Source organism: Takifugu flavidus, chromosome 15, assembly GCF_003711565.1.
Source record: "Takifugu flavidus isolate HTHZ2018 chromosome 15, ASM371156v2, whole genome shotgun sequence".
NCBI lineage: Eukaryota > Metazoa > Chordata > Actinopteri > Tetraodontiformes > Tetraodontidae > Takifugu > Takifugu flavidus.
In genome coordinates this window covers 4,619,769-4,637,904 of record NC_079534.1, presented here as the reverse complement: position 1 = coordinate 4,637,904, position 18,136 = coordinate 4,619,769, and the positions used below count along the sequence as shown (strand labels likewise).

At 51.6% G+C, this 18,136-nt stretch overlaps 1 protein-coding gene and 1 long non-coding RNA gene across 4 annotated transcripts in view; both read left to right on the top strand.

The window, feature by feature from the left end:
• The window catches only part of LOC130539480 (receptor-type tyrosine-protein phosphatase N2-like), a 76,395-nt gene that overhangs the window by 32,418 nt on the left and 25,841 nt on the right, over positions 1-18,136 (top strand). For all 3 annotated transcript variants that reach the window (XM_057057847.1, XM_057057846.1, XM_057057845.1), the window contains exon 12: positions 3,323-3,387. In XM_057057847.1, coding sequence (XP_056913827.1) covers positions 3,323-3,387 — 65 coding nt within the window. The remainder of the gene's footprint in view (positions 1-3,322; positions 3,388-18,136) is intronic.
• LOC130539494 (uncharacterized) lies at positions 3,435-4,772 on the top strand. Its single transcript, XR_008954152.1, has 2 exons — positions 3,435-3,760; positions 3,845-4,772. It is a non-coding gene; the product is annotated as an uncharacterized LOC130539494 (long non-coding RNA).

Below are 18,136 nucleotides of genomic sequence, written 5' to 3'. Positions count from 1 at the left end.
TAATGGTCTCTCAACCCCCAGGTGGCCTTAGATGGCATTTTGGCCCCCTGCTCTAGAATTTAATTACACATAGCTTTGTCTTCATCTCTCTCTCTCACACACACACACACACACACACACACACACACACACACACAGCGGAGGTGCTGCGATGGGGTAAACAGGAGCAGATTGATGACTGAAAAGTTAATATCAGGAATTAAATTATGGAAGTGAGGGGGAAACCGTAACCTCCAAGATGATTTTGAATCAGAATAATCTGTTCTGGCAGATGTTCCAGTGACTCGCGCCTTCTGAAGAGTTGGTCAATTGACACACTTGGTTTTAGAAGCACATTTGCTTTTGTCCATTAGCGTACCCTTTCGTTGGGCACTACTGACCATCTCATTGTTGGTCCAACAGCGTTCCGGTCTGGGTCAGACCAGAATAATCACACCCAGCAGGTGGACCATGAGGTGGTCACATTTAATCAAGGTGGAAGAACTCCACCTTGTTCTACCTTGTAATCATAAGTGAATAGTGTATTTATTTAGGATCAGAGACATTTTCTCTCAGCACCGAGCTCCTCTGATGGCTTTCGGCCTTCACCTGACCACCTCCTATGTTCCCTTCTTCTAGTTCAGATATTAACCACATTCCTCCTGTGGGTTTTCTCCCTCAAAGACATCTAGTCCTGTCTTTACCAGACTTTACCAGAGCTTCCCCAGGCACAAAGGGGGAAAAATGGGGGGCGATATATTTTAATTAGCCCAGGAATGGTGGCCCTCGCGATCCTGTAATGTGATTAGGGCCCTGTTCCGGGGCTGCAGCGACAGGCCCCACTCCTCTTCCTGCCCCTGCTTTTGAGCGATGGCTGTTGTTTTCTTCTCATTATACACATCCTGAAATGGACCCAAGAGAGTGAGTGAGAGGTGTGGTGGTCGGGCCGGTGGGGGGTTGGCTAATGGCTGAAACAACCATCTCGGTGGTGGGAGACCATCTATTCTGTGGCTCCGGGACCGTGGAGCCGGCTCGGGCCTTTCCCTTTTGTCAGCAGTGAAAAATGAAGCATTTCTGAATCCGTGGCGCTCGCTGTGTTCCCCTCTGGGCGCCTCAGCTACGTTAACTTAACATAAAGCAGAATTCAGGACAGGGGGCATCCCGGGTGACAGATGAAGGGCCCGCATGTGTTTGGGAGGGAAAATAGAGGGGCCCCTTTTGTCAAAATGAGATCTGCTCCTCCTTGCTTCCTTCAGGCCTATTTCTTGTTTCTTTGCAATCCAAATGTATCTCAGAGCTACGAAGAAAGATGGAATATTGTCGAAATGGAAAAAAGAGAATAATCCGAGTGTAAATCATTTTCCATCAGCGTCCTCTCTGTCCATTTGTGCTTGGCCCCCATTTTGTCACATTATGGCTTATTTTCACACCGCCTGCCTGCCAGGCTAAAAGAAAATGCGCCAGTCAGTCTGAGCACGACAAACCGACCCATTGCAGCTCCTTAAAAATGATTCCAATCTGGGTTTTGGAGCGAAAGCTCGCTGGGCTCCAAATGAAGCCCCTCCACTCGGGCAGTGCAGAGGAGGAACGTACCAACGGCGTCGGGAGGTCCACAGACGCGAGCTGTGATGTTGTCATGCTTCCTGGCCACGTGGCGAGACTCCGCGGGGGTGCCAGCGGGCGCTTGTGATCACCACCCAACGCACATCACGTTGAGAGCTTTCATGTTTGATTGTATTTGCATATATCTGACTTGTTTTACTCTGATTTTGCGTAGGGGATTAAATGTGTGTGTGTGTGTGTGTGTGTTGTGTGTGTGTGTGTGTGTGGTGTGTGTGTGTGTGTGTGTGTGGAGGCGCTCCCGTGGATGCCAATTAGGCTTCCCAGCAGATGCAAGTCAAATAGGTTTTGCCTAACCAATTACCAGACACACTTTAGGAAATGCTCTCTCCACTCTGTCTCCACCTCTGTTCCATCTGAACCCTCTTAATCCTTTAAAAACCATTTGGACACATCAATGCAGCCCAGAATAAGCGGCTGATGGCAGCAGACGGCAGGAGAGAAAGATGTCATCGGACGTGTTGGAGCTGCGCTAATATCTGCTGTACCGTAGAGGTCGGAACATTTTGGCTCCCGAGGCTGCAAAACATACCTGTAAACAAACCGGTGCTGACATTTTCCTGCTTATCACCTCGGAAATGAAACTCTGATTACTGAGCTGCGATATCTGACACCCGATAACATCGCTGGGTCACAAAGCAATAAGAAAGACAGTGCAGCGTTTTGGAGATCCGTGCCTGGTTCCGACTGGTCACAGTTAGGAGGTGTCGGAGTTCTGGACTGGAGTCAAATCAAGCCCCTGACATGGGAGGCAAGCTCCAGTGCCCAACGAGCGGCAGCGGCGAGGGAATTCAAGCTGAAATCCACCCGTGCAACTGTTTGGGTGCTTGTGGCCCTGCAGGAAGGTGGCAGCAGCCTTCAGAGCTGCTCTGCTCAGCTCCACCATCCCACCGCGTCCGAGGCTTCGCAGCACAATACAAAACTTGGCTGAGTGTGTTTTCTGAACTTTTCCGACCGCCGGGTCCCGCCCGCACCAGGAAGTGGACTCACTTAACGGCTGCACTCGAAATGTATATTTTAAGCAGCATCAGACGTCGACCCTCTTCATCACCGGAGGATTTCTGCGGCCTCATGGGCGACGGATGTGGTCCTGCAGAGTGTGAAGGGCCACTCAGCTGTTTAAGGTTGAGGCGTGTAGTTACACAACACTTGGGAACACTTGGGAATTGCTCTGGCAGATTTAAAAGAGCGATTCTAAAAGCTGTGGGTGAATATGGAGGACGAATAACAGAGTCAAAGCTATCTGCATGTTCTTCATCTGCCAGGTGTGTCAACAAAGAGTCGCTCTGTGTCTCCTTCACATGCAAAGTAAAGCCAATGCAATTATGCGTCCTCTCTTTCCGCTGTTAAAACATTTTGTTCAGGCTTTAATTGGTTCTCTGATTCGTCTCAGTTGCCGCCCCTCATTTGTTTCTCTTTGGGGCAGCAAGAAGAGCCGTGCGCTCCATAATCGTCATCGTCGTGCAGCATTTTTCATAAATTCTCTTGTAATAGCTCGTTTGGTTGTGGAACAGCAGAGCTCATTAAGAAGGTTTGGTCAGCGTTTCTTCACTTTTTGCTCCACCTTCTGACACCAGATGTCCACGTTAATTAGTGAGGACTTCAGGACGAGCGACGTAAACGACCCAAACACCACTCGAGCGGCCGCGACACCACTGTTTGTTTCTGCACTCCTACGTACGGTTTCATGAGATTTATGGGGTTTGTGTTTGTCTTTCGGCAGTTCAGAAGAAAGCAGCTTTGGAGAAAGAATCCAAGCTCATCATCCTGGAGGCCGGATTCGCTGACGTAAGCACATCTTTTTTTCCCCTTTCACCTTCCTTTTTTATCATGAAGACTGGACTCTGCTGTCTCCTGGGCCTCAGAGGAGGTAAATGTGTGCACGGGTCTGTCAGACATCAGCATCTGCGTTGGTTCCCTCAGCAGAATGCTGGCTGCTGCTGTGCTCAGAGCTGCGTGGAGGTCACTTCTCTGGCGTGTGTTCAGTCTTTTTGCTCTGGGAAACAAAATGAGCAACACTTGCCGGTGGTTTTTGGACCTCCTGGGAGGTGTCCTGAGGGCCGTCGACCACCTCTGCTGTTCCGTCCCCTCATGGAGATGTTTGAAGAACTGGCGTGCTCTTTTGCTGGATCGATGAAAAGGCTGTCAAGAAGTAAAAAAGGTCAATTAGGTTCTCATTAATTCGCTGACCGAGATTCACTCAGGCTCACTTCTCCATTCCTTTCCTCCCATCCCGCATTCACAGCCACACTTCCAGAAACTCCAAAGCAACAGATCCAAAATAAGTTTTGGAACAACAGCATCAGAATATCATTTGTGCTGCCTGCTGCCTCTGCCCCGTCTCAGCCTCGCTCGCTCGTGGGTTTCATCTCATATCATTGCTATTCTGCACCATCTGTGCAGGAAATAGACTGCTGAGCATCTGCAAGGCGTATTGATTCAAGAGTTAGTCTGCACCAATGACAGCAAACCATCCAGCATGCTTATCAAACGTGGCACCCGCCAGATCCAGAGAGCGACGGCAGAGTGGGGCGCGTGGGGGAGATTGGACATAAGGAGAACGGGAGACGGTGGGGGAGGACGGAGTGAAGGGCCCGTCGAGGTGATCAATACCTAGTTTCAAACAGCAGCCAATTATGGCCAATCGAATCCCCCCCATAAAAGAGAGAGAGGGAGAGAAAATCTCTCCATCACCGGCTGCCTGAGAGGAATAACAGAGGAAAAAGTCTTGGAGCTGCAACTGGCAGAGCAACATCCATCATCAGCCTGGATTATCCTTTATCATACACTGTAAAAATAGAATATTAGCAGACTGCATTACAGCCAGCAGCTTTAGAAATACCATAAAAGAAGTTCCCTGAATGAAAAAAGAAACTATTTTCTCCTCTGTAAGTACATTTATGCTGCCAGCAGGTTTGCAGGTGTTTTATTTTTGCATGCAGAGAAATGAATTCTCATTTTCTCACTGACGCCTGTTTATATTTGACATCAAGAGAACATGGAAGTGTATTGATCCCTGTGGGGAAATTAGCTTGTTGCTGCAGCAAAGCAAATGGAAGGAAGAAAACCAATAAAAGCAAAACACCAGCGCAGTAAAGCAACATAAATGATTGTGTCCATGCACGTGTTCAAGTGCCTGATGATCCAGCATATGAAATGCAATTTAAATGGAATTCGCTTCCGTGTTTCTGTTTGCTGGGATTGATGTTTTTAGCCGGCCGTCCTTGTTTTGTTAGCGCTGTCGTCCCACAGCCGGGAGGCTCAGGATTGTTTCTAGGGTTTTCTCCGGGTTGTCCAGGGTCGTCCTGCAGCCCATTAGGAGGACCATTACAGGTCCGGCCCCTGGTGTGTTCCCTCTGGAGAGGCAGCTCCAGCACTCCCCACGACCACGATTTGAAAAAAGCAACATTTAACACAAGACTAAATAATAATAATGGTTCTAAAATACAGCTTAACTAGGAATTTATATCCAATTATGTCTTCCAGGGCTCATCATGGTATAAAGACAAGGACAGAAAAGCTGTCTGTCTATTGGCTGCTGCAGACAGATGCACATACACAAAGGAAGCCGCCATATATCTCCAATATTCACACACAGTTTAAGAGAGAACGGCTCTGCTGCTTAATGAAGCTCTCAAAAATTATGAGCGGCAATTTTCCTGGAGAACAAATCCCCCTATGAGCAATACTTGTCGGGCCAACAGCAACACAACCCGTCGCGAGGAGTGTCGGTAATAAAGGGTGCTATGAAAGCCCAAACGAGCATGATTGAGCGTTAGCAGTTAGCTGGCAGCCAGTCAGCCGGAGAATGAGCCGCTGATGGTTAATGCATGGCTGAAACAGATTCACACTCCACACGCCAAACAATCATTGTTGTCTTTAGATTGATTGAGAAAAACCAATGAAGAGAAACTTTTCAACATATTTTAACGCCCAATCAGAGCCAGCCTGTAGCGACCGTGATGTAGTCGCAGTAGCAAGTGTCCAAAGTCAAACCAAGTGTTGTCTGCAGAAGGTCAGACAGGAGGACGTCCACGTTGGACAAACGTGCACGTGTTAGAACTCGGTGGGGTGAGTAAGAGTTGGCCCTGGGAGATGTCTCTGTAGCAACAAGCTCTTGGGGTGAAACACATCAACGAGGGTCAGTGTTCAGGTGGTCTCCTCTCTGCAACAGCTACTCCACCACCTTTGAACTGCAGCTGCTGCACAGCACGTGCACGCCTTGTTTCAACATGCACGCCTGTCTGCAATGGCCAAGCCACGTTATAGCTTCCAGTATGGAAAATATCAAATTCCACCCCTCCATTATACCAATAGGATCAGCTCAAGCCCACCCAGACAGGCAACACGAGGCTGGTGCGTTCGCTCAGAGGCCGGATGCAGCTTCCTCCTCTTTAAATGTGGACCCAGGAAGACTGGTGGCGCTCTGAAGCACAGCTACAAATAAACCCTGCGAGCTCGCCAAGTGGGCGCAACACTGGTGGACTTCAGGGATGGAGCAGATCAGCCGTTTAGCGTGACGTTACAGGTGCAACAGGTCACCTGAGCAGCGAACTCAGGACCTTGTGGAGCCTGATGCGTCGCTGCAGAGGAGCAGGACGTTCTGAGCTGCTTTTCTGTTGTCAAACAGCTTCTCAGCAGCTCAGACGGATTAAAAACCTCCATCAAAAGTTCAAACATCCTCAGCGAAGTGGTTCCAGGCCCCCTGCTGCTGTTTGGCCAGTCTGACCATTTCCACAATCCACCGACGCCCAGTCGAGGCCCCGAGATCTCTGTCCTGTTTTATTACACACTCAGACTCGGGTCCAATTAAGAGAATGTGTTTGTTGCGAGGGAGGTAGAAGATAAGGTTGCCGTGGCAGCAACCAGATTATGATTGTCCTGGAGTGGCACTAATCCTCCTCCAATCCTGCCAGCTCGTTTGTTCACAGCGAATCAAGGCGCCTCCATATTTGTCTGGGAGAGCGATTTCACAAAGAGGACGCTGGGAGAGACGAGCTAATGAAAGAGAGAGAGAGACAGAGGAGCTCTAGAAGATCCTCTGTCCAGGCCCAACAATGGCTGCCACCGGGAAAGCTGGCTGCTTTCAGTCTGATGAGGTTTGATGGAGAGATGTTCACATTAATGGATGGATGGATGGATGGATGGTGGATGGATGATGATGGGTGGGTGGATGGATGGATGGATGGATGATGGATGGATGGTGGGTGGTGGGTGGATGGATGGATGGATGGGTGGGTGGTGATGGGTGGGTGGGTGGATGATTGAGGATGGGTGGATGGGTGGGTGGGTGTGGGATGGATGGATGGATGGATGGATGGATGGATGGTGGATGGGGGGGTGGGTGGATGGATGGATGGGTGGGTGGGTTGGTGGATGGGTGGGTGGGTGGATGGCTGGATGGATGATGGATGGCTGGATGGATGGATGGAGGATGGATGATGGATGGATGGATGGATGGAGGAGGATGATGATGGATGGATGATGGTGGATGGATGGATGGCTGGATGGATGAATGGATGCTGGATGATGGATGGATGGATGATGGATGGATGGATGGAGCCATTGGTTGGGCCTGGTGTCTTCATCCATCTTGCCGGGGCTGGAAGCAACAACCATCTGGCCGTCTGATGTCCCACCTGGTCCCTGTGGTTCTGTCCCTGTAGTGGTTGGAACCTGGCCTCAGTTCTGTCCCTTCTCCAGGACCAGAGCCCAGGACCCATGATTTGGTTCTTCCCCCCCTCAACATCACAACGTTGATCATTGAAGTGATTCTTGTTGGAATCACAAGAAATCCTTGTATTCCCGGGGGAACCTTCTACAGATGTTCCGAAATCTGGAACAGCAACATCTCAAACTGGACTGAAACCAGAACTCTGAATCCAAACTGTCCGCTGATCTTCTCGCCACGTCAACAGTGCTCATTTGGCCGTGCTGCTGGAGGTGTTGCGTGACAGAGCTCCTCTCCCTGGGCTGCGTGTCGCCTCGCTCCGCCCGCCGAGCCGCCGTGACCGCCGCCGCTAATGGCGCCCACAGCGGTTTCCATTTGGAGGAGAGAGGAGCGATAGCATCGCTGGTAATGACACCCGCTATTGTCGGTGCGTGCTGTCTGCCCAGGTGCCTGCGTGGAAAGAGCTTTATTTGAAAGAGAATATTAACGAAGCACACGTGCACACACGCGCGCACGTGCACACACACACTGGATCAAGGTTTTGTCTTCGCCCTGTTCTGCTGTTAATTTTCATCACAAAGAGGAAAATAAATCACGGGAGATGAGAACAAAAAGCACGTGGGAGCTTGTATACACGTGTGGGTACAGTAAGTGGTGTGTGTGATGCACCTGAGTGTGTAAGGCCGTCTGTGTGTGTGTGTGTGTGTGTGTGTGTGTGTGTGTGTGTGTGTGCACTTATCTGCATCTCCTGCCATAGATATTCAAATCGCTCCATGTGAAAAATTGAATCAAGAGGCTGCTGAAGTGCTGGCTCTTCTTTCTCTCTGTGGTCCAGGCGCGGCGCCCGAATCGTCTTTGATATGGTAATGAGGGCTCGCTGTGGGGACCCTGAGAGACAGATGGATGCTGGGATGTGTCCCAGGTGCTGTTGCCAGTGTGTGGTCTACCTAGGTGCATTATAGTTACGTATGGAGCGCCTTTTCCTGGCTCCTCCCACTCATCCTGGGGCCCTCCCGCGTCAGGACGGCACCAGTCTGGTATGTTGGGAGGTCCAGGCTGGAGAACGGAGGCCTGGACGTCTCGGTCCATCACATTCGGAGACAACGTGAGGTTCCGCTCATCCATCACTCGTACCTGCGGACCGGCGTCAACGTCCTGGCTGCTGAGCTGTAATTTAGAGCAAACGGCTCCCTCTATCAAAACGACTGCAGCGCGCGCCCACAAATCACAGCCGTTTCCACGACTACATGTTGCTTCATCTCTGTTTAATGTCTTCTGCTCGACTGGTTGATTTGGACGGTTCGGATCTTCTGGGTGTCTCCGCGCTGCTCGTGAGCACCACTTAGCGTTTGTCTGCCCTCCCTCATCGGTAGTTTTAAGACATTTAGCAATTCAATTAGGGCCCAGTTATCCACCACAATCGTTCCTGTGAAAATCAAACTATCTGCTAATTTGATGATGTTAGAAATTGGTCACATTCAGTGGCGTCTGCACGGCGTCTCTGTTAAATGATTCACCCACGGACAGTAAATAGATCAATACTGTCACATTTTCCATAACTGATGGCTCTTTTGTCAGAGCTAATGAAGAAAACGGATATGATGGAAGTTTGAAGCTCCGCCGAGACAAGCTGCTGTCACGTTGTCAATTATCATGGAATAGAGGAATTTATGCAGCTTTTTTTTTGGGGGGGGGGGTGTTGGTGTGCTGCTGCGTCTCCTCGCGGCGATGGAAGCAGCAGCACCACACTGGGTGACATCTGCAGCCAAAGGTTTCTGTTAGCTGGGAGACACTGACAGGCAGCCTCTGACAGGCTGCTGCCCAGGCACCGCACTCTCCAGGTGGGTGCAGAGGGCACTGCCGGGGCCCGGAGCCTCGGCCATAATTACCCCCTGGTGCACCACCAGCCGGTGTGAGAACGCCCCCCTCCCTCCGTGAGGTGATCTGGATGCGTCAGGATGCATCTGGCTGATGCCCACTGCAGTCCTGCAGATGACAGAGGGAATGTGTGACGGTTGCTGATCTGTTTGTACAGCTGTGGTGTGTGTGTGTGTGTGTGTGTGTGTGTGTGTGTGGTGTGTGTGTGTGTGTGTGTACAGAATGCCATTACCTAATCCTCCATGTTACCAAGCAGCTCACGGGCACTCACATAGCAGCAGGGCCCAGTAAAAGTCTCCCACATGCTGCCGTTGAACCCTGCTTGAATCATCAGTGATGCCAAAAGTTCATGTTGCCCATCTCAGCAGTGGTGGCCGTGGGGGGGGGGGGGAGTGCACCATCGCCATCGTCGACAGAAACAATAAAGCATAAAGAAAGGGTGGTAGAAGCATCAGAAGCCACTCTCTCTGCTCCGCTGGCTACGTGGCGACAGCCTCTGACCTCCGTTCTGATTCGCTGGGTAGCGTTAGCTTGTTCCGCGTGTATGTGATGGGCTCGGTAATGCTGTTTGTCTCCTTCCTGTTGGCTAATGTAGCCGCCCTCAGTCACAGCATGAACCATGTGGTTGGCAATTAGCAGGAATTATGTCCTCCATTATCACACCACCTCTGTTTTCTGTGCTGATCACAAACAGTAGGAAAACATTTCTATGCTGATGATGACAGCGAGTCACCGCGGCGGCTTTGATTTTTAGATTTGATCCACCGTCAGAATGCTGGTGGGGAAGGGGTGGGGGGGGGCTACCCCGAGCTGTCGGAGCTAACAACGACAGGATGTGTCTGCAAATGTGAACGTCATCTTTATTTGAACCTATAGACCCCTGTGATGGAACGTGCATTTGTGCAGCATAGTTAGCGCGCTAGTTTACAGCTACGCTGTGTTCTGGAGCGTCATTCAGCACTGATGGAGGTTTAATTAAATGGAAATCAAGAACCTTCAGGAGAAGAGTTCAGAGTGAATACAATAGTCAGGAAAATCGTTGATAAATATGTGATTTTATGGTGAACAGTGAAAGAAGCTCAAGTCTAACAGGCGTCCTCACACTTTAACAATAACCAGGGTTGTTCATGAGCAGAGCTGCTTCTTTATAAAGTGCCGCTGAGCCGAAAAAGCATCTGCACAGATAATGTTTTCAATCTAGCGATCTCCCTCCCGTAGGTCTGACCTTGGCAGCTTCTATCAGCTGATGAATACGTTGAAGAGATTGCCCTGTTTGTCAGGACAACGCCGCCTCCTTTCAGACGCAGCTCCCGAAGCTGCCATCCTCTCCCAGTCAAAGTGGAAGAGAAAGAGGCCTGATTGTAGATTTCAGCAAATTGATCTTTTGGGCCGTCCCCCCGGGGGGGGGGGGGGGATGTGAATGTTGATGAAATTTCATCTGTTCCATCGGAAGAGAGAAAAGCTCTCTTTGGTGGGGTCACCTCATGGTGTGTTCCAGGCGATGGCAGCCAGTGTAGCGGGCCTACTGTCCATCACTACTGTCAATCCTTCCTCGCCGTCTTCCCTGCCCCCCCCCCCAACAGATCGCCCCACCTTCCTCATCACCCTACCCAGAGCGTCCTGGCTGCCAGCGCCAGCGCCACCTCATTAGCATTGGCTCCGTTTCCACAGATTAGCCGTAATTAAAGTGTGAAATTAGAGCTGTTACCTTTGGACTGGACACAGGGAGGATGATGGTGGGAGGGGCTTCCTGGCGCGCTGCCATCGGTCATCCTCTCTGGAAGCAGTGAAACAGGGGTTCCCGGGCTCTGTGGTCAGCGTGTCTCCTGCCAGGGGAAGTTTAGCGTCATACGCAATCACCACATCATCAGCCAATGTTTCAAACCAGAGGAGCTCTCCTCTCCTCTCCTCTCCTCTCCTCTCCTCTCCTCTCCTCTCCTCCTCTCCTCTCCTCTCCTCTCCTCTCCTCTCCCCTCCCCTCCTCTCCTCTCCCCTCCCCTCCTCTCCTCTCCCCTCCTCTCCTCTCCTCTCCTCTCCTCTCCTCTCCTCTCCTCTCCTCTCCTCTCCTCTCCTCTCCTCTCCTCTGTTCTCTGGGATCCACCCAAACTCTCCTAACTTCCAATATCACGTCCACCAGGAGGGTCATCTATGAACATCTGGCCCTAATTAATTGGTTTTTGCTTATGACATCATCAGGTTTCCCAGGAAATGTTGCCTTCCAGTCCAACTTTCCCTCCATGATGAAATGTCTGTGCAACCACCTTTTCTCTCTTCCCCAGCGAGTGTTTGCGTTGAACAAATATATAGTGTTGACTTGACTGCATTTTGTGTGTGCGTCGCTTTTCTCTTTTCCACGCGGTCATTTTGTGTCCACTTTAAAGTGGGACAGCGAGACAGAAGCTGTAGACGAGTGGGGAGATGGACAACAAACGCAGTGTTTACCCTGTTTAGTGTTCCACCGTGTTCCACCGTGTTCCACCGTGATCCACCGTGTTCCACCACCGTGTTCCACCGTGATCCACCGTGTTCCACCGTGTTCCACCGACACGGCCGACGGAGGCCACTCTGCTGGGCCTCGGTCCAGGTGAGGAGGAGAAGCAGGACTGATGTTGGGGGAGCGGGTGGGATATTGTCGAAGGTAAAAAGGGGGGGAGGTCTAAGCCAGTTCAGGCCCGGGAGGGGAGGGGGGGTTGCCATGACAATGACACTTGTCTGATGGGGTGCAGCTAATGATGAATAATTATGCAAGTTTTCCTTATATTGTTGACCCCCTCCTGCTGTGGGAATTGTGACCTCGCCTCTGATTTTGTGGTGTTTGGAAAAACAAGAAATGACTTTGATGAATGGCGGCTAAACGGCGCCCTAAAGGAGCGCGTTCGCCGTGGAAACGCGCTCCCCTCGGGCAGGGTTGCAGCCATTTTGTAATTTGTGCTCCCTGGGTTATCTGTGTTTAATATTCCTCAGCCTTGCCAAGTGCATTAAAGGCTGAGCCCAGCCTGAGCTGTAGCGGTGAGGTTGTGGTTAAAGTAAACCCTCACGCCACCAGGTTACTGACGCGAGCTAGCACCCGGCGGCTAAACGGGTTACTGAGTTTACATGTGATGCTTTATAATCAGCCATAAAGTCACTATAGTGTCAGAATCTATGAAAGATGCACAACATTGAAAATGTCACTCCAACACCAGGGAAATCGGACCCATATTGCTACATTTAATAAATAGGATCTGTTAGTTAGATCGTTTGGTTAAGATTTGAGCTAAAACAGGACTCAAACGGAGCATCCTGCTCCTCTCAAACCGCCATGATGTTACCAGCAGCTGTCTCCTTTCCTGCTAATTTAACCTCAAGGTTTTGCTTCCTTTCACTTCTGATGCCCCGATCCCTCAGAAAGCTTCCTGAAAGAACTTCTGAACTCCTCCCCTTTCATCAGCGCCGGCCTCGCTGCTCTCTTCCCGTTTCCCCGTCTCTTTTTGGAGAGTTAAACTGAGCTGAATGTTGAAAAGAAAATTCTGTGCATGAAAACACACATGTATGCAAATGGAAGGCAGACAAGCGGGTTCTTTCAAGACACACACACCACACACACCACACACACACACACACACACGCAGGCAGACGTGTTGGAGGTTGAATGTGAGTGAGAGGCAAGGCGACAAGCGTAGCATTCACCTTGATCAACAGCTTTTCTCTGCTCTGAAGCGTGTCACATGCTAACGCTTTTGCTCTCTTTTAACGAGCTAATCCGGGCAAAGTCAACACGTTGCTGCGCGTGTTTATGGAGTTTATGTCTCGTCCGTCTGACCTGTGCGGTGGTTTCAGCCTCTCCTGCTCCCGCGCCACGAGGCGGGCGGTAGTTTACCTGGTTAATGGCCACCGCCTTGATTGCATTGAGAGGTGCTCCTCACGATGGAGGCTGATAAAGGTGATGAAGGGTTCCCCCCGTTGCTACAGGAAGGACCAGTTCCTGGTAACTGGATACAACCCCAGTGTGTCACCTGACCCTCACCAGGGTTAGGTTAGTTTAGCCTAGCTTAGCTTGGGTTAGCTTAGCTTTGTTTGACCTTTATTCTCAGGCTCCTGCGCCTTTACGTGTAACCGCTGCACACACAGTTTGATCCCTTCTCTTAGCAAAGGTTGTGTGTGTGAACGCAGCAGGTTGGCCTGGTGTTGCCTATGTCATGGTAAAGGTCATCAAAGTCTTTGTGCAGTTGATGAACCATTTAACCATCTACGCTGTAGAAACCAGCTCTGCTGAAGCCCCCAGAGGTCAGCTGTCCCCGAGCCGCCTCGTGTTTTTAAAAAAGGAGCGGCTTCGGTCTCCCTGGTGGGTGTCGTCTCCCAGCGGGGGGCAGCAGTCGGCCCCCGGTGCCCCTCCCGGGCTGTGATGGACCACAGGACTGCAGCTGATGCTGATGGAGCTGCTGCTGGAGCCTCCAGGGTTCAGGCTCAGTCCTCCAGCAGGACAGAGACAGACGGGGTGATTTCTGTGGGTTGATTTCTGATCATTTCATCACGAAAACCGCAGCATTACATTTTTATATCCCGTTAGCTTCTCGTGTTCCTTCAGTGCTGTAAAGATGCAGCAGTGAGGAGACAGTTTTCTGTAGCCTGGATGCTCGTTATCAGCTTTATTTTATACACTGGAGCTCCATTTTACTGCATAAACCCTGTTAAACCCTGGATCTGTTGCTGTGTTTGACAGTAGGAATCGAAGGAAGGTTCTCAGGCTTCAACAGCCCCGTTAGTTCTGCGTTCTCTCCGTGGTCACAGCGTGTCAGTCAGTCCGGCTGCTGGCCCACTGTATGTGGGAGATTTATGTCCCGGGGGGCGTCAGGCCAGAGGGGCTACCATATCATGGGAATGATGGCTCTTTTGTCTTGGGTGCCATCCCAGAAGACAAGGCAAGCGGGAGCAGGATGATGGGTCACAGGAATCTGAAACATTGTGGGCGACACAAAGGCCATCAGTTTGGTGGTCCGGCGCTGAATGAGCCGTCACGTCGGTGGAACACAAGAGCGGCCCGTTGGTCTCGTCTCCTCCGATGACCGTTTGAAAATCACACAAGCTGTTTGCGGGTATCCAGGCGATGGCCAACCGTGGCCTCTGATGTCGTTTCCATCTGACAAGGCTGGCGGCGGCGCTGGAGTCGCTCTGAAGGCGCCAGACAAAGGAGACGCGTCCACTTTTAAGGTTGTGAGATGACTGATGCTTTCCAAGCTCATTATGAGGCTCTAAAGTCGTCTGTCCGTCAGCGTTAATGAGGGGAGATCCTCCGTCTCTCTGGGAGTTCTGCGGCTTTTCCTCCAACAGAAGAGCATGAAGATCTTAACACGTCAAGGCCCGAACGCATGAATCCTGGTTCAGCCAGCACCAGTGGACTGAATCCAGGTTCTGGGGTAGAAACACATCTGTGTGTTGTGTAGCAGCGTAGACCCACTCAGATGTTTCCATCTCTTCCTCGTTGACCTGCATCGTTAGAGGCTGAAGCACCTCAGGTGTGTCAATGTGACTTAGCACCGTTTTACCGTCCCGTTCTGGTCGGGAAGATTAAGGATTGCTGTGTTTTTTGGGAATAAAAGAATTCCCAGTGTTGCATGTGCAGCTCCTGGAACTCCGAGAACTCCTCCGACGGCGCGCGTCTCCACACGAGCCTCAGCTGACAAAGCTGCGCCTCTCGTTTTCTCCAGCCTCCAGCTTCTGAAAAGTGAAACGCAGTTTGAAGGACTGCGAAGTGTTTCAGGCCCGAGGACGACGGCCTTCGTCGCCCTGCTCAATGTGCGCAGCAGCATAAAGACGGAGGCACGACGGCGTCCGCTGACGCTCTTCGGCAGTAACGCGCTCTGGGTCACAGACTCACAATTACCTCCAACAAATACCGAGAGGCGCTTGAGGCTGTGGACTTGGGTTTCAAGGCTCCCTTAATTGAATAGATTTTTGACGGATAAATAACGAACTTACAGTCTCTGTGAACCGCCTTTATTGGGTTCTACGCTCGTATTCCAGCGGCGAGAGTTGCAGATTCCTGGTTTTTTAATCAACCTGTAGCTTCATTCATCGGCGGTGAGTTTCGGCGGCCGTCCGTCGTCGTGATTAAAGGTTTTAGTTAAAAGCGCCTTTCACAGCTCTCAAGGACACTTTTAACGAGGAGAATCAATACGGTCAAAACAGCAGAGCTGAAAACACACAAATACAAATGTCACAAATGTGAAGTTTCCAGTAAACAAATGCTCGTTCTGAGGTGTGAGATCCACCCGCTAAAGGGGAGGATGTGCACGTTTGCTAGTGCGACGCATGGATGCAGCCCGACGTGCGCGCTGATGATGCAACATCCCATCATCTCCCCCGAGTCGGCGCGGGTGGAACCTTTAGCGCAACAACTGCCGTGAAATTCCATTAAGAAATCAGGGAAATAAGAAGAATCAGAACCAGAGACGGGACCGTGCGCGCGCACGCGAGCGTGCGTGTGCACGTGTGTGAAGAGAGAATAAAAGGAAGTGGAAAGGACGAGGCGCTCCGAGGGTGCAGCTGAATCGTCCGCGTTGGCTGGTGTTTGGAGGACGTCCATGCAGGACGGTGGAGGTTTCCAGAAGCATGAAGTGGAGAAACCAAAAAGGGTTGGACACCCCCCTACTTCACAGTCTTCACCCCCACCTCCCCCCCACCCCCCTCACCCCCTCACCCCCCCCCTCCAATGCACCATGCTGTCCGTGCGGAGCGGGATCCTTGCTGGCTGCCACCTCCAGCTGTCGCCAAAGGGAACAAAAGGAGGTGTGGGGGTGTCTGAAGTAGTTGGAGGGAGGGAATTTTGAATAGAAAGATAAACTGAAGAGCCCCCCCCCCCCCTACACACACACACCACACGCACATCTAACACATATACACACTCACAGGCACTGCTTAGGAAGAACCTTGTCATCTGCATTAGGCAGCGCATCACACACACACGCATGCACACATACACACACACACGTGCGCACACACATGCACACCCACACCCCCCTGTCCTAATTTTCCCGTGTTTGTTGCAGCTGTTGTCGCTCCATCGCAGCAGCTCCTTCACTTCTCAGATTTCAGAACTAATAAGTAAAGTAATTTGTTGATTAGGGACCCACTGTGTGTGTGTGTGTGTGTGTGTGGGGGGGGGGGGGGTGTAGGGAGTAAGTTGCCCAAGTTTCCGGCGGCCTGCAGCTTATTTTACCAAAGGAGAAACGTTGGATTTGCCGGCTCAGTGTGAGTCAGGAGACGCTTAAATGTTGTTTTCCCCTCGTTTTCTCTTCCATCTTCCTCCTCTTGCCTCCACACTCTTCTTCTATTCCTCCATCTCCTCCTCACCCACCCTGCCTTTCCCCTCTGTGGTGTTCTCACCTCCTCTTCCTCTCTTCTCCCTCATCCTGTCGGCAACATGTGGAGGCGTTGCCATGGCAACGATGGGAGGTGACATGTGCTGTAGACAGGCAGTGCGATGGGAGGGAGGGATGGGAGGAATATAAGGAGGAGCCCCACCGTGCACTTTGTAGTCGCTCACTCCCACTCAGGAGGACAGAACAGCATCTCGTTCCTCCGCCTCGATGCCGCTGCTCCTCCCGTCTCCTCCTCTTCTCCTCTGCCGAGCTGCATCACTCCTACGTAGGTTTTTCCCAGTTTTTCCAGTGGATGAGGTGGGAATGACGGAAGGAAGGAGGTGGAAGAGGAGAGGACGCTGGAAACTTTTTTCTCAAAGGAGTGGGCGAGCATGTTGGGAGGTGAAAATCCCTCCTTTTCCCACTTGCTCTCTCCATCCTCGTCCTCCTGCTCGGCTGCATCCAGACTGGAATGGGAACTAGACGCAGGCGGAGGCTTCTGTTCCGCCGCCTCGCCGCGGATGTTCGGTAGGATTAAACTGTTGTTCTGCATGTTAAAGGGGTTCCATCCTGCCGCTCCGCTCTCCCTTTCCTAAATAGTTTCTTCAATATTTAAGTTGCTTTTGGGACTATTGTGTTTAGAAATTGCCTCCGTAAATGAGCGAAGCGCCAGCGTTGGCGGCTCCAGAGTTCCGACGCTGCGCGGTGGCGCGCCCCGTCGCAGCTGCACCTCAGCGATACGCTGCAATAACATTTCTTTTGACGGGATGCGCCGCTGTTCGCTGCTCCGCTCCGCGTGCACGAGCGAAGCGCAGAACGTTCCATCACCTGTTCCAGACCTTCTGGGAGGGTGAAGTTGGAGGAGCGTCGGTAGAGATGCAGCGAGTGGTGGCAGGAGCAGGAAATGGGGATTTTTGACTTGCGTGTGTGTGTGTGTGTGTTTGTGTGTGTGTGTGTGTGTGTGTGCGTGTGTGTGTGTGTGTTGGAGGACGGGAGTGCGTCGCCTCTCCTACACATCCGCGTGTGTGTCGTCCATGTCCATGCGTGCACTTGCGTGCGTGTGCAGCTGTGGGGTTTTGTTCAGACTCTAAACTTTTTGAAAGGCCCAGAATGGATCGGAGGTGAGGGGTGGATCTTTGTTTCCTGCAGCGGTGGTGGCTGAGGAAGACAATAGCCCGCCGCCGCTCTCCCTCTGACCTTTATTCAGCCACTCTGAATAAACCAGGGCCGTGCAAATCCATCTGCCTTTTGTCTACGGAAGCCCGGCTAATCCAGCCGCTCCCCCCCCCCCAACACTTGGCACACACACACACCAGGAGAACGTAACCTCCTCCACCGCCACACAGCTCCCATCTGAAGTCACGCTTCCATCCGAGCCACAGGCTGGCGACGCCGTCTACGAGGTAACGTTACATTTGCGGCCCGGGCGGCCGATTATTAGAGCGCGTGTGAATGCTGCCGGTGAGGAGAAGAGTCCCGTGACCTGCCTCAAATCTGCTTTCTCCTCCCTTTCTTTGAGTTTTATTCTGCCCCCCCCCCCCCCCACCTGTCTCCCTGTTGAAAGTGTGTCCGATATTTTGTGAAAAGGGCTGAAGCCGGTGGCGAGCACAGGCCGCCAGCGGCCCTGACAGGCCGTCTCAATGCTTTT